General features: G+C 41.6%; 3 protein-coding genes across 5 annotated transcripts; all 3 read left to right on the top strand.

Annotated features, from left to right (window-relative positions):
- The first annotated feature begins 653 nt into the window (after positions 1-653).
- Positions 654-3,200, top strand: LOC135483816 (uncharacterized). 3 transcript variants are annotated; one of them, XR_010446381.1, is made up of 2 exons: positions 654-1,029; positions 1,628-3,200. XR_010446381.1 is itself a non-coding variant. In XM_064764865.1 (2 exons), the coding sequence occupies exons 1-2, from the start codon at positions 890-892 to the stop codon at positions 2,659-2,661; spliced, it is 1,092 nt and encodes a 363-aa protein (XP_064620935.1). In that variant the 5' UTR covers positions 654-889; the 3' UTR covers positions 2,662-3,200. The 3 variants fall into 3 exon arrangements, 1 of the variants encoding a protein (XP_064620935.1); XR_010446380.1 differs by having other exon boundaries at positions 1,615-3,200; XM_064764865.1 differs by having other exon boundaries at positions 654-934; positions 1,615-3,200.
- Positions 3,201-3,755: 555 nt separating this feature from the next.
- Positions 3,756-5,326, top strand: LOC135483150 (lipopolysaccharide cholinephosphotransferase LicD-like). The gene has a single exon (XM_064763749.1). It carries the CDS (start codon positions 4,127-4,129, stop codon positions 5,102-5,104), a length of 978 nt encoding a protein of 325 aa, XP_064619819.1. The 5' UTR covers positions 3,756-4,126; the 3' UTR covers positions 5,105-5,326.
- Positions 5,327-8,529: 3,203 nt separating this feature from the next.
- On the top strand, positions 8,530-9,420 carry LOC135483024 (uncharacterized). Its single transcript, XM_064763522.1, has one exon. It carries the CDS (start codon positions 8,530-8,532, stop codon positions 9,418-9,420), a length of 891 nt encoding a protein of 296 aa, XP_064619592.1.
- The last annotated feature ends 12,242 nt before the right edge of the window (positions 9,421-21,662 follow it).

Below are 21,662 nucleotides of genomic sequence, written 5' to 3'. Positions count from 1 at the left end.
AGCCAGCTGGATAGACAAGTTTAGATAAGGATTACGGCAGCTATACAGATAACCACCACCGATTACGTAAGGCTATTATGACATGACTTAGCCTCCATGTGCCAAGATACAGCATATCTTATCTTGGCATCATGATCGTGATGATTGTACATAGTCTGAAGATTTCAGTCCATGCAGCGTCAGTGATCAGCACAGTTTATTCCTGAGCCTGTACTATGGTAAGTTTTTGATTGCTGGTGTTCAATACTGTGTTTTAGTGGTTTGAAATGTCCTTAGATAGAATATCCTAGCAAGAAAGGATTTTATCATGGCGAGAGAATCCGTCGCCCTACGCCGGCATACTGAACTTCCAGCGGTATGGCATCCGTTGCCTCCGGTATTGGACGCGCGTTGCGGTCGGTGCAAGCTTAGCAATGTCAGTACATTGAGGGTCAAGATGACGCCCAAAGGGCTTATTCTCTGGCCATGTAACCGGCTCTGTCTCATTTGATGCCTCATATGATATCTTCTAAGTTCTATATCTTCAAGGCACAAAAAAAAGTAGGTTGGCAATGCATTATCATCACGAGCGCAAATCATTCATGAGATCAATAAGCCCGATGATATCGCGCCGTTGATAGGGCTATCTATAGGTCAATTGTCCAGGTGTTGGACTACTGTGCGAAGCATGGAACAATAAATTCAAGCCTATGGTCGGCCACACGCATCCAACTGTTTGGAAGTTTATCAAGAACCTGCAGCTCGAGGAACAAAGCGTTCGCACCGTTCTCGCACAAAACGCTATCGGCAACCAACCTAGGAAACGAGTTCGTCGCGCAGTACAGGAACATCAGAGGCGGCTGCAGAACCTGTGTGCGGACTACAATGCAGGAACAAAAACCATGGAGCAATGCCTACGTGGCATAGGACATTGTATTCGAATTGGCAATATCGTGTAATGTGCCGAATCGATCAACTGAAATACCGTTACTCCATGTGCCCACACAGACTTTGATTTAACTACTTGTTAAACATCTGATCCCATTTGATGTGATTTTTTCTGGTGCCATTTTTCCATTGCCTTTTTTTTCAATGCCTTTTTTACCCAGTGCCTTTTTTTCCTGGTGCCTTTTTTCCAGTGCCTTTTTTCCTAGTGCCTTTTTTCCTAGTGCCTTTTTTCCTAGTGCCTTTTTACCTAGTGCCTCTTTTCCAGTGCCTTTTTTACCTAGTGCCTTTTAGTCCGTACCTTTTTTCCCGTGCCTTTTTTTCCAGTGCCTTTATTACCGTCTACCGGACTACTGGTGCTAGTATGCATTATCTGAGGTAGAAATTGTTACAGTTTGCTCATTCATTTTCAACATCCATTTGCTCCTTTTAGAGAGGTTGATTTCTCTAAGATTGGACATAGATCAGCCATGTTAGCAAATTGAGTCTTTTAGCGAGAAGCCGCCCGTCCATACTGAACTTCCAGCGGTATATCCGTTACCTCCGTCCATACGCGCGTTGTCTGTTAAGCTTTATAGCAAAGTCAATACATTGAGGGTCAAGATGCGTCCGTCGCGATCCATAAAGTGCATTATCACCCATTAACTTGTGGCATGATATTCAACGAAATAATCTATGTTCTTATTTCAGGTGCTGTTTATAGGCGGACAGGACTGGATGTCATACATGTACGTAAAACTGCCTCCTGGATGCACGGACTCTGGACACGACTCCGACAAGCAACGGAAATACACAATGGTTGAGGCACGGCTCAAACGCCTTATCGGCGGCGTTTGGAAACTTACAATGCCAAAGATTGCCGAGTATTGCTCAAAACGGAAACTGGTGGTCATATTATTAACGTTTGGTTTGATTGTATTAGGCACAAAATTAAATGTATCAACTATGTTTAAAACGTCAAGGGATGCACACCAATATTTAATGCCGTATCCGTGGAAAGTAGACGAATCACTCAGACCATATTTCTCTTCGCCGCTCAGTAGCATGGATACTAACGACTTGTTACGGACGCTAGAGGTATTCATGCACACTCTTGACGCTGCCAACCTAACTTATTTTATGTACGGTGGGACCTTGATAGGATCCTATCGAAACCACGGGCCAATTCCTTGGGATGATGATCTAGATTTCTTATGCGACTTAAAACAGAAACAGCAACTTCTTGACGCGCTTTCAAAACTTCGGCCAACTTTTAAGATGTTCACCGGATACCAGTGGAAATTTTACATGGATGACCTGAACTTTAGGCATAATGTTGGCTTCTTCGGGCGCAATATCTTTCGTTACTTCTACCGCTGGTGTTGGCCCTTCGTCGATATCTTCTTTTACGATGAGAACGCTACTCATATTTGGGACAGCACACCGTGGAACAAAGACGCGTTCGTTTGGAGAAAGGAGGACGTCTTTCCGCTAAAACGGCGGCCATTTTCCTATCTTTGGCCATACGGCCCAAACAATGCAAGAAAAGTCCTCGACACGAACTACAACATCTCTGTTTGTGCCTCTAATCATCAGAACCACTTGACAGAGCATTACTACAAGGATATCAAAGAAGTGGAGTGTGCCGTTTTGAGCAAGCAGTACCCCTTCGTTCACAGAACAGTGTTATCAAATGGCTCAGTGAAGGAGGAATTGATGCTCCCTGGGCAGACTCCATTGCAAACTGTGATACTCTAAGTCGCGTCTTCCTAAATTGTGATTAGTGACTGTCGGGGAAGCCCGGTTTACACTATCACATTAATGAAAAACGGTCACAAAAATTATTTGTCGTTGAAGAGATGATCTATATGTTTTTTGGTGCCTTCCATTCTACAAACAGGTTTTGCAATCAAATATACCATTTATTATGTACAAAAGTGTGCATGTACATGTATATACAAGTACCATGTGCCATTTATTTTGTTGATTATGACTGATTGTTTTTATAAATGACTGCTAGTTTGATTTATAGCAACACATCACTTCCTTCTGCCACTTCCAAATAAGTTGCATTCTGGCACTGAAGATGGCGTGAGATGTGCAAGTGGGATAAAACCCAGCTTCCGCGCTGCTTCGGCGTCAATTAAAAGGTAGAGGCAGGCCCGAACATTTTGGTCATGTGTATTGATCTAGGCTGACATACATTCCTCCCTCCTTTCCACTGTCAAGAACCCTCACCTTTATTAAACAAATAATAAAACCACGCGCTTGTGAATAGGTTGCTTTTTACTGAACTTGTAAACGTGACCCAGCTGCGTTCCAACTGGATGCAAGGCATGTGCTTGATAACAAATGTGTAGAGCTGTGATGTGACCGTGTGCACGAGTGAGGAAACTGAAGCAGCGTCTGTGAGAGCTGTCTGCTCTTTGTCTGTTCGGCGGGTATAAATCATGTGCTCGTCGCAACATGGTCGCTTTGGATCTGTATTGTTCTTGAGCGTTTGTGGTATACTGATGATATCATGGACTTGATATAACCATATTTTTAGGACCGTGATTGTATTGATGTACATGTACATTGAAGACAAGGAATAGGCATACGCAGCATGCAGACATACATGTATATGCTCGAGTTTCCACTGCAGTAGGCCTTAGCCAGTGTATGTGTTCATTTTGGTAAGCCCACGACGGGAGTAAGTTTCTTTCTTGATTGACCAGCAGCGTCAATGGCAATAGTGGCCTAAAATCCCCCCCCCCCCCATTTGTAAAGATGGCTGGGCCTTAGAAGTGAGAAAGTAGTATATATTTGACGTGGTTCTCTTTTGTGCTCATGGACAGAGTGAAAAACGATTTGATATATCCATGACGACATTCATAGTGCACCCTCATAGATCGTACACACCATGCCGGTCTGTATCACGCAAGTCCCGTTATAAAGGTCAAGGTCATCGACGAAATATGATGGCCTGCAGCCTCCGTTGGACTCCTGTCGGCGTACCCTGGCCTGGTTGCAGCCTCATCAATAGATTCTATTTCAGTATTTGTGGATATTTATACCTCATTTCTCCGCGTCTCCCCATTCAATCGACGTAAACACCTGGGAATGCTTGAGTTATTGAACGCCTTGGTCTGGACAAGTGAAATTGAAGCGTGATTCTGTATGTAGGCCTACTGTACATGTATTGGGGAGTGTGACTATTTGACTAGCCATCGCGCTGTGAATTATGGCTATAATAAAGCAAGTAAATCAACAAAATTTGGACGAGGAAGACGCAGAGATGCTGATCTCGTCACCAAGGAAACGGGGAGATTCTCCCCTATTCAGCTGGAATAATGTGTCTCTGAGGGCTGCGAAAACATGGCGGAGTAACAGGAAGTTTCGATTCGGTATTGCTTTGGCATTAGTAATCGTAGCTATCATGAACTGTGTGTCCATGTACAAGTATTATTTCGATATTGAAGAGACCCAATATGTCTGGAAAGCAGATGCGGACCTTAGGACATATTTCAGACCAATTCTAACCGAATCTGACACTTCAGATATGATAGGTATTCTTGATGTCTTTGTTAATACTTTGGAGCGATTTAATATTTCTTACCTCATGTATTCTGGGACCCTTATAGGGTCGTGGAGACATATGGGTTGCATTCCCTGGGACGATGACTTAGACGTTATGGTTAACTATACAGACCGTGAGAGGGTCAAGGTGGCGTTGGATACATTACAACCAAAATATAAACTATATACAGGGTTCATATGGAAGTTGTATTTAGATGATGGCTCCAGGCCTTACAGGGCGTGGTGGGAGAGATTAGGACGATGGAGGTGGCCTTTTGTGGATATATTTTTCTACACTGAAAACGCCACTCATATTTGGGATACGAAAGAATGGTTAAAGGATTTTGACATTTATAAAAAGGTGGATGTGTTCCCTCTTAGGAAAAGACCGTATGAAAATCTCTGGCTCTATGCACCTAAAGATACACAGGCTGTCTTGGATGTTAATTTCAACACGTCAGATTGTGTGACAAATGACATGAGTCATAAGACACAAATGGCTTTCTCAAGGACTAAACGGATTCCGTGCCTTCAGCTGAACATGCAGTATCCATTCGTAAGGAGGGAACACCACAAGAACGCTACAACTAAAGAGGTTCTGGCGTTTGGCAATGGGACTGTTGTTCGAACTGTTTACTTATGATGGATAAGCATCAAGACGAACAATCTACTCTTCCAAGTTTACATTTGCTAATTCATAAACAGAAGGAACCGTAAAAGGATTCTATGACATGAGACCAAAATAAGGCTTAAACAAACCTTGCCCAACTGTGAAAGAGAATTTTCATCTAATTTTCAATGCTGACGTAATTGAGATTATCAAAAGAGTTTTTACAACAATCAAAAATAAATCTAATTCATACTTGATTACACGAATGATCAATTATTGTATCTTTGCTTGTTTTTCACCAATAATTAAGGTCTTGTTCACAATACTGGGCAGAGACATCTTGCTCACACTCCTCGTTATCCACGATTGGAAGTGTGGCACAGTCACAAATTCGCTGAGGCCTCGTTGGGCTACCTGTAGATGTAGGGGCACAATACACGATAATTGAGGAAGTTCAATTTTATTTCAAGGGATGGTCTTCAGATGTCACTGTGCAAGTTATTGAGGTCAACGCTATAGACCGTAGCATTGACCTCAATAACTTGTAAGACGACCAGTTGATTCTGTGTGAGTGGTGGTTTGGTCACGTGTTTAGGTTACCAAATCAAATAAACATTTCATCATGAACAGGAGGTGAGGTTCATGGAACCCATGCAATACAATCCAATGATACAAAACCCTGCGTCAGCGTCCAGTGTACAGGTTTTACCAACTACGGCTTTATACTGATTGGGCCATTATTCAAGTTTTGTATCAGTTTGATCAAGATTGAGGGTTGAATCAAACTCGTTTGGGAAGAAAATCGTTGAAATTGACAAAGAAAAGCCCAAAAGCTGAAAATTCTCTAGAAATCCTGGCAAGGCGGTATATATGAATGCTTTCAGAAACCTCATCTGAGTCTTGGAGACTCCTATTTGCCAATGGCAATAATCAATTCGATTGAGTGGCAAAACCAAGAGTCTCCATGGCAACGGAGGATTTCCGCATTGGAGGTTGGGTGTGGTCACGTGAAATTTTGTGTCGGTACTCATGGACAAGTCATTTCATCTTTGCAACAATCGATCTGCACCCTTGAACATGGAGGCATTGCGGGTATAGGTAGGCTTCACAATGGACTAGTGGGAACGGCGCCGGATGGACCGACGTGGTCTATTTTGTCACTCAAGAATGCAAGACATCCGACCACCCCGCCACCATTTGATCTAAACCGTATTGAAATTGCTGTTACATCCTAAACTAGCTTCCAAGTGAGTACTAATGGAGAACAATGATGTGGGCCAGATTGAGCCGACACATCAATCCGTTTTTGAATGTAACCAGTACTATGGCCCCTGATAAATTCTCGGGACAAAATGAAAACGAAAAATGTAAGTTCATGTAAGTCCAAGTGACACGTAGGCTACATGTAATCGCAAATATAAGATTTTGTCATCTTTTTTAGGTATTGACTATACTGATGCAGTGCCTGCTGTACACTTTAGTTCAAGGATACTCCGCCCTGAAGAAGTTGAAAGAGGCCTTCGTTCTGCGCTAACAGCGTGACTTGGAGACACGTCGAGACACAGCGAAAAACATTCAGTAGTCCTGGTAGTTTGAGAAGTCGGTAGCTGGTAGTGTTGCAGGTCGGCAGTCAGTCGCATTGAAGCTAATGTTGACATTAGATAGCACGACATTGGAAATGGCTTACATGCACAATCGCAGATTTTTCTCTCAGGGAGTCTGTCGAAGATGGCGTCGAATTTTGTTTGGATTTACCTTGTCAATTTTATTGGTATTCTTGGTGCATGCCAGTATCTATTTCTGTTACCGACACTCCGTCCGAAATGTCGTCAAATATGAATGGAAAATATCTCTGGACTATGAGCAATATTTTAGACCAGTTCTTTCGAAACAAGAAAAAGACGATATTATCAATCTCTTACAAGTGTTTAGTGATACAATGGAAAAGTATAGTATCTCTTACTTTATGTACGCTGGGACGCTTCTCGGGTCTTACCGACACTTGGGGCCTATTCCATGGGACGATGACTTGGATATCTTGGTGCACATTAAGGACCGGGGAAAGGTCCAAGAAGTGCTGAAGACATTGGAGCCAGGGTATAAACTCTTCACGGGCTTTCAGTGGAAGCTTTATCCCGATCAGAAAACAAGAGCGTGGTGGGAAGGATGGATTAGGTACACACATAACATATATTGGCCTTTCCTTGATATATTTTTCTTTGCGGAAAACTCAACGCACATTTGGGATACCGCCAAGTGGAATAAAAATCTGCATACTTATAGGAAGAAGGATATTTTTCCGTTGACCAAAAGGCCATTTGAAAACTTGCGGATCAATGCACCTCACGATTCCTACGCCGCGCTGAGTACCGTCTACAACATAACTGAATGTCATTCCTCGCCTATGAACCATAAAAATGAAGAGAGTTACCACACGATAAAGAAAATCGCTTGCAAAGAGCTGAACATTCAGTTCCCCTTTGTTCAAAGGGAAAAGATGCAAAATGGGTCTATAAAAGAAACACTGGCGTACAGAAACGGAAGTGTTGAACGGACCGTCCTTGTCTGATGTACCTCCAACTTTTTAACCGGAGCGGTGAAGTGAGACCGTCCATCGATACCAAAATGACTGAACATAGTGAAACAGTTGTGCATTAGGTATTGATACGAAACTGAGCCCTTTCGAGTGGTGTTTGGTAAGACAACTATGGTAATACATGTATCTCATCTTCGGTATAAAAGTTTTAAAACACCTCAAACTAAACATGAGAAATGTGAGTGGCCTGACCAGTGATATGTTAACCTCTTTATCATCATGAGATCAAAACCATAGCGCATGCATAACTCGGTCGACATTTGATTCATAAAAATATTGGAACAATAGCGTGATCCTTGTACGTTCATAAGTATGAATGTATGCATTGAACAGTATTAAAATAGACAAATTGGGCCTTCTTATCATGACCTACATTACCGTAATTACTGAGCACCATGGCCAAGTGCTTTTGGTTGTCTCCTGAGATTTCGTCATAGCCATTGTCTAAACCCGAGGTCAATTGAACGCAGCTACATACGAGATGACCGATATAATGCACACGAAACTACGGACTTTGGAGGGTGACGGACATTAAATTCTGTTGTTTTGGATATCAATTGAGTGAATGCATAGTGTAATACAAACTGTTCAAAGTCACTATACGTGTACTTCTGAAATAGATCCGGAATTCCGTCCGACATCTCACCAACGAAACATTTGCTTGCATTTTTGCTATACGAAGAGAAGGATATATATTTGCATTATTTTGAAGAAACTATGACTGCATGTCAATCCTATTCTTAGTGCAGAACAATGGATTTGCAATTTGTAAATGAGAGCGCTATCAATATCTTTCAGCTACACCGTTTAAAAAGTTCGTTTTACACTTAATAGTTGGTTCCACTACCAGATGACTAGAACGATGCTGACTATCCTCCCGAGGAAGAAGCGCCGGATTCTCAAGGTATTCCTCATGCTTTTGCTCCAGATAACAGTCGTTGTTATGATCTTAGCAGTCTGTGACTCGTGCAAGGACTTCTTCAGTCAGTTCAGCAGCAGCGCTGGCCCGGTCATCATCCCTGTTGTCCGCTATCCGAAGGTCGAGGTCCAACTCGGGAACCTTTCGAGATACTTCAGACCTGCTCTGCTGGAATATGACAGATCAGCTATGTTAAAAACGATGGAGGTGTTCACGAAGACGTTGGATAATGCAAATATGACCTACATCATGTTTGGGACTACTCTGTTAGGTTCGTTACGACATATGGGTCCTGCACCCTGGGACGACGGGTTAAGGGTCATCATGGACACCGACGATGAGGAAAAGGCCAAGCTAGTTCTCTCAAGGCTTCGGCCCAACTATGGCTGGCAGTGGCTGGGCGATGAACGCAAACTCAGGTTTTTCCAGGAAGACAAGTTGGCTACCAAGAGGAAGGAATGGCGTTGGCCATTTGTGGACGTAGGGTTCTATGACCAGAACAGTACACACATCTGGGAAGATTCCTACCATCAAAGAAGTTACAATTTCAAGAAGATTGACGTGTTTCCTCTTAAGAGGCGCCCATTTGACTACCTCTGGCCATTGGCACCTCGGCACCCCATGGCAACCCTAACTAATTTTGACATCACTAAGTGTACTTCTAAGAATAAAAGTCATAAGGCTGGGCTTTCGTCTGGCACTGTTGTAACTATAGATTGTTCTATTCTTCATACGGTGTATCCATTCGTCAGGAGGGAAAAGATGGGCAATGGGCAAGTTAGAGAGGTGCTGACTCTCAGAAGGAACACTCTCAAGACATTCATTACGGAATGAAACTGAGTATAGCCTGTTTTAAATTTTCCCCGAAACACCTTTGTCGGGGTATAAATTTGTGTTGGCTGAAATATCCTAAAAGCTTTTCAAAAGCTAAAAAACCTTTATTCCTTAGTGTAATTCATGTGTGGTATTCATTGTTCATTTGAGTGTAATTCTTGTGTGGTATTCATTGTTCATTTGCAATGCCAAATCAAGTTTTCTTTCAGAGAATGCTGCCCTTTATTACTGATCAGCATTGTTTGCCTTTATATTCAACGTAACACTATATTTGACAAGACGCGTTTTTATTCACTTTTGTATCACACGTGTAAAAAAAGATGTTGAATAACACAGCATTACTTTCTTCTTTTGAACCATATACAATGACCGCTGCTATTCCTCAACATCAACGTACACAAAGAAATAAATCGGGCGATGCTGATGATGACCTTAGGGAAAGCTATTTCTCTAGGATTAAACGGAGGCACGTGGCGGCGGACAAAATAATCTTTCATCTGTAGCATCATCCAGAGATGTATACACGGCGGTTTCATCGTCAGCCAGCATAGGGAGTTTTCGCGAAGTTCTTAATGCGAATGCCCAATTTATTGTGCAACACCTTGATCATTGTGTCCAACAATGAAATAGACGTTGGCGTTGGCGTTTAGGGGGCTGTGCGAAAACTCTCGACTCTCCCTCGGAAGTACATGTAGTCACAGATAATATTACAACGATTTTATCGCCATCTTTCACCAGCAACTGCACCCAGCAATAGAATCAAGTATTGATTAAATCGTCAGATCGACAATGGATGTAGGTCTACCGGTTAATATCAAAACGGGGTCAATGTGCGATTCCTCCCCCTCTTCTCTGTATCAGTTGAGCACCTACACCACGGTGCTTATGCCGACCCTCGAAATCCATTGAGTGTATACTCGGATGCATTGTTACTCAAGAAACTATTCATACGCCTTAAATGGGTACGCCGTTCGTTCACATATATTTACTGTTGGTCCAGCTATCTGTTTCCTATTTCTAACACCAGGCGACGCCAATAGTCAGTCATAATGCATGCAACATGAATGCATGCTTGTACTGCGCGTATGGGTATGGGCGGTTATTACCGCAAATAAAGACAAACCAAAGCAAAGACACTTGTGTAGCATATCAAGGACACGTAGATTGATACTCCTGGGCGGTTATTACCGCAAATAAAGACAAACCAAAGCAAAGACACTAGTGTAGCATATCAAGGACACGTAGATTGATACTCCTATGTGTGCCACATCAAAGACATCTGGACCATACACCACGTCAAAGATAACGATGCGAAGTCAACAGGCGGCGCCACTGTAGATTGCTGGCGGCCGTACGCTGCCTGTTGACGTTGTTGTTATTTGCCACCTCTCTCCTATGGCAAGCCGTTTGCTTCAAAAAGTCGAAATGATTTTTTTTCTAGTCGAAATGATTTTTTTCTAGTCAATATATTTTTTTTCAAGTCAAGAAAAAATATTTGAAATAAATTTGTTTTTTCAAGTCGAGATATTTATTTTTCTTCTCATTTAACTTATTGAAGTTGAATCAAATAATAAAAATTTCACTGCGAGAAAAAAATGATTATAAAAATAAAAATAGTCGCTTCTATCAACAAAAACCTATAGTTGTCGAAATCGTTTTTACTTTTCCCAAGACGGTGGCGCCGCCTGTTGACTTCGCATCGTTATCTTTGATGTGGTGTATGGTCCAGATGTCTTTGATGTGGCACACATAGGAGTGTCAATCTACGTGTCCTTGATATGCTACACAAGTGTCTTTGCTTTGGTTTGTCTTTATTTGCGGTAATAACCGCCCATAGTCAGCGTTTTAACAGAGAAACGTTGAACCAACTCTTACGAAAATTAGGTGAAATTTCCCTAATCGAACACTTTCAGCATTGTTTTAAGTCGTTAACCTACATAATTACGTTTGTATATATCAAACTATCATTCTGATAAATGCCCTGCACCAGCGCCACTAAAAAAATATGTATTCCCGTCTGAGTCATTCTGACAATGCCATGCGAAGTAAAACATATATAATAAAATTATGTATCATGCATTTGTAGTTGCGAGGCACGAAATCGATGATAAATTTACATATGAAAACCTCCACTCAGTAACTCTCAAGTCTGATGTATTAATACAGTACACTTATGATATACCTGTACATAGTCATTGATAATATCGCAGGTACTCTACCGATATGTTGAAGATGGATCGAAAATAGAACGATATAGGCTTTATTCAGAACTCCAGGGAATTTTTTTTCGTCAATTTCCTGGTCAAACTGATGGTTTGATAAGTAAAAATGCTGGTTTGAATACAAAATAATTGTTCCCAAAAAGGACTTTATTGGATGAAATAAGTCCTGATACGTTCCTTTATGATTTGAAACAGTGAAATTATTTCAAATAAATTTGGCAAGTAATCAAATTCCCAGATGGCGCCTCATAAGTGGCGCAGCATCGATTCTCGCGAGATTTATTTTCGAATGCTGTGTGTGATTTTTGTCATTTGGCTTGTTGACGCAGTACGGTAGTCAATGAATGGCAAGGGAAAGTAGCCTCATCCAACAGGAGGAGCCCACACAAAAGGGGTAAGCCATGTCGTCTCAGACCGTTCGGTTAATTACTATGCATGTTGCAACTACATAGCACTATAGTGACTGGCGTTCTGAGTAGGCCTACAGAGGGGCGTAGCTTGCGAAAAATTTCAAGAAGCGCTACTCGAGACCAAAAAGCTAGCTACGTCGCTACTACATTTCAATCATATCTTGAAGATAATGCATTAATTGATGCATTGATCGGTCTCAAAGGGTGCGGTGACTCCCTGATACAATCGCCTGTATGATATTACGAGAATATGTGTTGATAATTGACAACAATCCGGATTTATGTCCCAACAGTTGCGAATGCTGACATGACCAAACCTAATAATAATAAGTCGCAAATGGTAATTAACTAAGTTAGATGATTTGTTTTTATCTTGTGTGTATCTTGAGTTAGAGATATTCATGTTGCCGGGCTGGCTTGGTACTGATGTCGGCCTTACATGGAGTGACATGTTCACTACTCAGCCAGGTTATCATAGTATTGTATATACATGTATGTATATATTACAGGAGACGTTTGTTATGATAGCATGCACGAACATACTACGTACAGTAAAATTTTAAAACACGTCGTTATTATGAGTTAAATTTTTGCCAGTTTCGGTTGATTCACAACAATGTCGACAATATATCGACAATATCAATCAAACCATTGTAATCGTGTCGGTTCCGAAAACGTCACGAAAAAATTAAACTAATGTCGAATGAAAAATGATTTTTCTTGCACATACTCCGATACTGAGGGTACCAACTCATGGTATCATGATGGCTTTTCGGCGATACGATGTGCTCACTATACGCAGGACAAATAAAATGAGAAGTGAATCATCATGATTCCAGAATAACAATTCCGCCTCGAAGGCGGCCGGTTTCTTGTGTTTACTCTATAACCCGTCTTCCTAAAACCACCCTGGGGCTCTTTGCTGGGCGTTCCGCAAAAAACGGCGGATATTAATGTAGAAAACCAGTGCAATAAAATACACTGAGGCCTATATATTTATATAGAATGATGTTATTTCATTGGTCTTACCCGATATGACCCTGACCATTCGAAAGAAACCTATCGTAACAAGGACTCACTATACTGCATGTGGTTGTAAATAAAATTTCGTGAAACTCGTTCAATCTTATCATCTTTGTCTCATCTCATTCAAAAAACTACCTGGCCAGTTTTTCGAGGTACACTCAACGTTCGCTCACTAACAGCGTGGCGGCCATAATGGGTGATATGAATAACATTGAATAAAGACTAGCAAATGCTTCTACTTGAATTTTGTACAGAAAGGCCGAGTGTAAATTAAATGTGCATGAAGTTTTAGATAAACGCATTTGCGAGTCTTTATTCATATCACCCAATGGCCATGATTTGCGTCAAGTATTGTTCAATAGTTAAAGTAATGGTGTAAGAGAGCCAGCAGCGTCCCGGTCAAGATGTGATAAGAGAGCATGGCGTATTCATTAGCCAAGTAGTGATCAGGTTTATCAGGCCATCCCCCAGTATTCAGGATATAAGTCGAGTTGTACGTACCCAGCTTTTTGTAGGCAACAATACTAAGCGAATATACTAGAAAAAATTTATGTTTAAAAAAAAGGGTGTCTATCCGACGCTTATGCATATTCGTGTCAATGAGAATGAAATATCGGGCATCTATAGATAGATGGGCCTAGATACTTCACAAAATACAATGCAGGTGCTTGCGAATAGTCTGCATGACTGCATGGTTTAGGTAACTCCTGAATAGAATCACCGAGGTCTGACGAGACATTTTATGATGATTCAGCCGGATCCAGCCCCATTCATTTCCGTAAATTTGCCGTAAATTTATTCGACGGCCAATACTGTATTTCGCGATTAATCACGATTCTTAAAAATAAGAATCGCGAAGAAAAAAAACTGTTTGATTGGAAAAACTGGAAGAGGCGAATTTCGCAATCCGCACCAAAAAAAGCCGTGAAATATTTGTCTCAGAAATGTTTGCGAATTGCACAAATAAAGATGCGCGAAAATTAAGGCGGCTTACAGTGGTTTTGACCCCGAGTAATCTTATTTCCGTTTGAAGGTTACATCGAGCCAGCACTTGAACTGACCTTAGAGCAATTTAAAAAAACAATTCTGGGCTAAAATACCTGGAAACGCGCACTTTGCATGTACGACGAAGCCTCGTTTTGAATTCAGTTTAGCAACCATAACCGCTTGGATTGGTGCAAAATGTTGAAGTTGTCAAAACCTCAAAACATTTAAAACCACATTTTTGTTATTTTGAGATATTTTCATAGAAATTGATACTTTACTGTCGATATTGATTTTCTCACCAAAACCGCTCGGATGGAGCTGAAATGATAGCCAAAACCTGCCTCGGTTTAGGTCTATACATTTTAGCTCCACCCTCGCGGTTTTCGTGAGACAACCAATACCTCCAGTTCGGTATCAATTCCTTAAACTAAGCTCTAAGGACTGACTGCTGATCCTGGATGACCAAACTTAATAGACGGACTCATTCGCCCTCTCACACAATGAATGATTCGATTCGTAGTTATCAACAGGTGTTCAAAGCTTCGAGCTTTAATGAACTTTGTATTAGGTTTTACAGCTGGGCCATATTGTTTATGCACAATTATTTAACCACCTCAGGCCCATCCATCTCTATTTACCATTGCAAATCGATTAATTTACATGAAAAACGTACGATGCAAGAATCCCATTTTACTACTCTGTCTATTCCTTAAAATCTGCCGTGCTTGCATAAACGATGCCGTCGCATTTTTTCGAAAACAATCAATTTTTAAAACAAATACCAGCCATATTTCAATCAGATAATGCATCAATCACTGTGTTCCGGATGAGTGAGCTCAATATTGATCGCGGCAATGCGGTTACGCCTGGACGCAGATACTACGAATTTGAGGCTTGTACATGTACATGTATCTGCAATAAAATACCATGCTTAGCTTTCTACGATATATACGTTTTAGCCTATATCGTCCAATCAGTATGGACCGGACCCACCATTTTCTGCAGCAGAAACGAAACCGCAACGTGCATCTGTCAGGGATGTCTTCTTTATCGAATTGACATACTAAATGTCCTTCGATGTATATACATGTATCTGGAGTGGAACATGGTGAATTTCTCATGTAATGAGTTGGTTTCATTTTCAATTTTTTAAACTCATCTGAAATTTCAAACTGCTGAATATTAGGCATCCCAATAATACAAATAGTCATGAAATTGTTTTGTATTGCCTAAAAAAGATGTTTGAAATAAATTTCCCAATTTTTAGTCATGATTTGAGTTTCTCTAGGCACAGCTGTGTGTGTAGTGGTCATGAACTCGTGACCAGCGCCTCATGAGGCATGCACGGAATGATTAAAAATGGCCTCCTGACCTAGTGACCTGACCTGACCTGACTTCATTAGCTCACCTCTTAGCAGAGGTGAGCTTATCCCATACCGTGGCGTCCGTCGTCCGTCGTCGTCGTCGTCGTCGTCGTCGTGGTCGTCGTGGTCGTCGTGGTCGTCGTGGTCGTCGTGGTCGTCGTCGTCGTCGTCGTCGTCCGTCGTCGTCCGTCGTCCGTTAGCAGGGCACGTTTCGTAACTGTTAGAGCTATTGAGTTGAAACTTGGTGCACATGTACCCTTATGTAATGACACCTTGGAGACCAAGTTTCGGTCCGATTCGTTTCATGGTTTGGCCACTAGGGGGCCAAACGTTAAAAGTGAAAATATGCAATATCTCCCTTAATAGTAGTCGGGAAATTTTGAAAAAAATATGGTAGGTACTTCTAGCAAAGGTGCATCATATATCCTCCGGGTTTTTGATTTGACCTCCTTTTCAAGGTCACAGAGGTCAAATGGTGTAAATTGGCCGTTAGGATGAAACGATGGCACGTTTCTAAACTGCAATGACTATTGATACCAAATTTGGTACACATTTACCCCTTAGTCAGGTGATCTCAGGGACCGAAGTTTGGTCCAATATGATTCACCACTTGACCACCAGGGGGCAAAATCCAAAAACCTTAAAAATGTGATTATTTCTTAACTTCTTGCCCGATTGCCACCAATTTGATATCATGGGTACATCTAACCACCATACAGTATATGTCACACAGGTTTTTAATTTGACCTTCTTGTCAAGGTCACAAAGGTCAAATGGCGTAAATTCGCCGTCAGGCCGTAACTATGGCACGTTTCTTAACTGCAATGACTATTGATCAAAAATTAAGTACACATGTACCCCTTGGTCAGGTGATCTCAGGTACCGAAGTTTGGTGCGATCTGATTTGCCGTTTGGCCTCCAGGGAGGGGGCCAAATCCTAAATTCTTCAAAATGCCATTATTCCTAGTAATGACTTGCCCGATTGGCACCAATTTTATATCATAGGTACATCTAATTCTCACAACCATTCAATGTGTCACCCGGGTCTTCTTTGATTTGACCTACTTTTCAAGGTCACAGAGGTCGAATGTTATGTAAATTGGCCATTTTGGGGAAATTATAATTGCTTGGACCTACATCAAACCTAACACTACATGACACAATACCATGCTCTTTATCCATCTTTCCTCCACATGAGGTGAGCACAATGGCCCTGGCCATTTCATTATTCTTTTGTTCTGACGCTGACGAGAACGTCCGATCCTGTGAACAACTGGATGAAACTCAGTGTACATGTAAGTTGCCTAGACATTCTAATTGCAATATCCGCCTCGCCCATACTGGTAATTCACATACAAACTATACAGTATGGGGTAATCAATTTAGATCTAAACTGCAAGAACAGTTAGTTATGTCAGTCAGGGTGTGGTCGTATTGGCAGATCGCGCTCTATCAGCTACTTAATTAAAAATATCTTCGCTTGATGCCCATGCTGCTCACGAATACATCGTATGCGATTAAAATAATACTTTATGTAGGTTGGCTCCGAGTTCATCCTGACACCTGATCTCGAGATGCTCTCGAGTTATTCCTCTACAGCAATCCAAATGATGAAGAAAATCATAATGATTCAAGTATCCGGCAAGTGCCGACACGCCCAATCTCTCGCCTGCATTAAGCAGCGGGTCCGCGGCTTGACTGGTGAGCTACAGACAGTCCTATGAATGTCATCAATTCCTGTGCTTATTCATACGCGACACTTGACCTATAAACCATATTTTATACCAACTTGATAATTCTAGCTCTAGTCTTAGTGAGGCTTGCGAAACATGTCTATAATATCGGCAATTCCCTTCAAAGTGTTTGTATCTCAGTGATTCGACAAATCGGATGTGCATATTGGGACTACTGACAATGTAGTATTTTCATATCTTTGAAATACATACTGTCTTCTCCCACTTAACCGAGCGCGGCTGAATCGTAAAATGACCAAGTCCAAATGAATGGGCCGATTTGACTGGTGGCAGGCAAACATTAGAAAGAACAGCCACAGCTGATAATTGACTCCCTTTTCGTGGGCAATGCCATTGCCTTCCACGTAAGTGGATAAAAGACATGAACATTGACATGGGGTAGTCCTGTACTGAATGAATGAATACAATACAACTAATGTCCTCATTTTATGCCTATAGTGTTGGTTGACCAGAAATGTCTAATATGGGGTCTAATATGGGGTCTATGATAAAGCCAGCTTCATGGGTCTGCAGAATGTCCCAATAAAGAAGTCTTGTTGTCAAAGAATAAATTAAAGAAGATCACAGATTTACTTATCAATTTACCAATCAATTTTATTATCCAAACGGGGTTTACACGTCATCATCAATAACATCATCATCCTCTTCTCCTTCTGAAAACTCAATCCCCTCAACAAACTGCTCAAGCTCACCATTTACCATCTCTACCCCCTGCCCGACTTCGTCATTGTCCTCAGGAACTAGGCCACTGGCTCTCCAATCGTTCATAATCGTCTGTTGTGTGACCCTTTCCCAGCCGAGGCTGATCATCCTGACCACTTCCCGCCTGGTGATCCGCTCACACTGTCCTTGATCATCGATGTGGCCGATTTTCCACACTTTCCAAATGGTCCTCAGGTGACACTTGAAGTCCCTGTTTACGGTCAAGTCCATGGGCTGCAGCAGCGAAGTACATTGTCCTGGGATAAAAGTGTCTGTCCCATTCTCTGCGGTGATTGCATCACGAAACTGCCGATTTCGATGCGCCGGATACATGTCTAAAAGTAACAGGAACGTGGCACCTGCTACAAATGGCACAATCAGGGCCTGCAACCACTCGATTAGCGATTGATTTTCCTAAAAAATACTACCATTAACTAGAATGTCTGATCGTCAATGACAACACTGATGACATCTGGTACATGTCCTGTACTACAACCACGGACTTGTATTCTATGCCAATACTCACTCGCACATTGTCTGGAGCATCCGCCTGAAGCTGCCGAATGACGTCACCATCTGGTGCCAAGCCTCTGAAGTATACCTCGGCTCGTCCTTTTCGTCCATCTGTCGTAACTACTAGAGTCACCGTGCATCCAAGTTTCGGGTTGTATAACATCTTAGGAAATATTGATTGGTGATGACCACAGGTATGAACGAAATGTTAGTCCTAGGAATATTAAGGGTCCCAGGAACAATCATACTGATATTGTTAAAGGCATGGTCAGGGTCAGTCGCTTTGATGTATCATGCGACTTGTTCTTCCGTCCATGACACAGAAGCGGACTTATTCCAGTCAGTATAGGCCAACAAAGAAGGAAATTCATTTAGCGAGGAATAGAATGCTTGAAGAAACACTACCTTGTGCATCAGTGCCGTGTTGCCATTGTCTCCTCCGTCTTCTATGGTCTTGAGTTGATCTATCTCTGAGGGCAAACAAGTCATCATGTGTGCTTATCCAACGTCTAAATGTCTGCGGTGCTATGCGGTGGTGTCTAGCAAAGGATGTCGCAGTTTCAGCATGATGTAATCCTATAGCATGCTCCAATTGGTATGTCTCGATAAGGTCAATCTTCTGATTGAGACTGTAGCTTTTCTGGTGCCTACGTGCACCCGATACAGCTTGGTTAGCATCATCTACATCATCATCATCAGTAGTGGTATCAGGGTCAGGGCTGTCAACATCATCTCCATGCTCCATTCAATACGTTAAGATCATCAGGGTGCCTTCTAGGCCTACCCTCAAAATCCATCGGATTGCGTGCATCTTACCAGATGAGCGTGGTCAAAGCAAGATGGTAGTCAACAATTATGACATTTGACACGAAAGTTCCCTTCATTGGATTTCCCCACAAGAAAGCGATTCCATAATCGATCAGATAAAATGAATTGGATCGCTCAACCATTTACATGGACTTGTAATAGACTTACGTAACTTCAATAATCATCACCCTAACTGCAGGGATTACTGGCCCTGGCCGCGACCAGGCGTTATTGAATTGACAACATTTACAAGGTTGTCTTCCTATATCCATTGATCACTATAATTGGCTGTCATATTGAATGTTTGCAGCCCACCCGTAAAAAACAACAGACTGCCATGTTTCTGGACTTAGTCATTTTCGAGCCATTTTCCTGGCGCTCGGTTAAGTGGGAGAAGACAGTATATAGGATGCTCATACATTTGAGCTCCGAATGCGAGAGGATGGTCCAATACAGTTTGCACATAACAGTTTTACATGCATTGGCGCGATTGAACAATCATCGTGTGTTATTCATTCTTGTCAGTAGCATCGAACAAACACTATTTCATCCCGCTAACTGTTTTTTCTCTCCATTTATACTAACATTTATTACACACTGCACATCAAAGAGCCGCTGTAAGTAAAAACACTCGTTAAAGGAAAAAAATCCAAACCATTGTAAGCGCAAACAGTGCCGGATAGCACTATTGTTGGGGGGGGGGGGGGGGGGGATATCGTGTGTTGGTCGCAAAGCCAGGTTTTTCAAAAGCTCCGAAAATGTTAAGAGTGCGGGAGTACCCGCATTGCAGTTATAAATTTATTGATATATATGTGCAGAGAAGAGCAGAACATCATTAAAACCTGCAGCTGTCATCATTAGCCACCGACACTTGTCATATACTGTGTATGAAATTGACACTTTTAGGTGAGTTATCCAATGGGATCGTGGGTACTGTTCCAACCATCAGCTTATTAAAACACCTGTTCTCAGTCCGTTCAGCATTCCTGTTGGCGTAAGGTTTCCAGTCTGCAGGTAGGTTATTTCATGGGTTTGTAATGTTGTTTAATCAAAAAATTACAAACACAGTTCCAAAACATGCCTAAACTCATCTTCGCTCCTTAAATATTCAGAACAATCAGAAAGAAAGATACTTTAGAACAATATCTACGGGTGCATTTCGTGATACAGAACCACAGTTGACGAATATGAGTCCCAGTCATTGAACAGAAGCCGATTTATCCTCTAATAAAAATTACCTTCTTGATTAAGTGGTTATTATCATCCCAGTACATATATACCACTGTAAGTGCAATTGTCTAATGTGAAACTTTGAATCATATGATTGTCGTGACCTGCCCTGGTTGCATACATAATTGCGTCAAGAGAGACACCGTACTACGGCAATATTGAAATATACATTCCATATATACGCATTACCATTGTATCCTTGGCCTCCTTTGGAGAATAGAATGGCTATAACCAGCAGCAATTAACTGATCACTAGCTGATGTCTGTCTGAATCATGATTGTGATTGAAGAAAAGAAGAGGCCGTTTCCTGGGCATGTCTTCTGCTGGATTCAAGCATAGCCGCAATGGTATTCTTCTTCAATAGACGGTTTGCGAAAATAAATTTCGGCCATTTTATAATGGCCCTTTTCACTGGCAGGCCGCAAGTTTCCCATGACATAGAAGTCATGTTTTAAATCAAATCACATAAAAACATTCAAAATGTCATGGACTTTGGAAGACATGGTCAGCTTCAAGTTAACTGCTCAAGGCCTACGCTTGTTTGTTTTTACTTTTATGCCATGGTAAACATTTATTTTCGCAGGTTGTCTGAATCAGGTGTGCATATATAACTTTCGTGGAGTGATTGATTATATCTTGGATTTCACTTTCTGTACATTTGAAATTTTTCAATAGTGTTATTACGTACTGAATATCTGAATTCTTCAAAAATATGTTTCTGCTCATTGATATAAAAACGATGTTTACCTTTCTTCTTTATCTAGCCTCTAGGCAAATCAAGCTGTATTGGACGAAGATGATAACGACACAAGTTTCTCTAATATCAACCTCATTTCAGTAAAATATATACAGGTACCTGTTGCTCCATGTGGACATAGTTGCATTGGCACTCCACTAAGAGGTCATCTGCTGCTCCATGCTGATGAGCTAGATTTTAGGCCTTTGCAGTCAGAACATTTGACGGCATTGCATTGATTATTTGTTGCCACTGATAGAGTTTGTTACTCTATAGATATATCTAACTTCGTTATATTCTCCAATTCAGACGCTGGCCCGTAAGCTCGACCCAACGTTCGCAGTCTATCCGGCTTTGATCGAATTAAAGCATTCACACAACGGCTTTGTAAAACAATTATACCAGGTTGAGAGCGAAGTACTGCAAAGTATCGGTAACCTGCAGTCTGCCAGCAGTCAACTCAACCTATCTCACCAACGGAACCACAAAA

Source organism: Lineus longissimus, chromosome 2 (assembly GCF_910592395.1).
Source record: "Lineus longissimus chromosome 2, tnLinLong1.2, whole genome shotgun sequence".
In the NCBI taxonomy this organism is placed as follows: Eukaryota; Metazoa; Nemertea; class Pilidiophora; order Heteronemertea; family Lineidae; genus Lineus; species Lineus longissimus.
The sequence above is the reverse complement of the archived record's forward strand: the minus strand, read 5'-3'. Positions and strand labels throughout refer to the sequence as shown.

Coding starts and splice junctions, on each gene's coding strand:
- LOC135483816 (XM_064764865.1), top strand. CDS start 890: ATGCCTACGTGGCATAGGACATTGTATTCGAATTGGCAATATCGT. Junction 935..1,614: donor ATTCGAATTGGCAATATCGT/GTAATGTGCCGA, acceptor TTCTTATTTCAG/GTGCTGTTTATAGGCGGACA.
- LOC135483150 (XM_064763749.1), top strand. CDS start 4,127: ATGGCTATAATAAAGCAAGTAAATCAACAAAATTTGGACGAGGAAGAC.
- LOC135483024 (XM_064763522.1), top strand. CDS start 8,530: ATGCTGACTATCCTCCCGAGGAAGAAGCGCCGGATTCTCAAGGTATTC.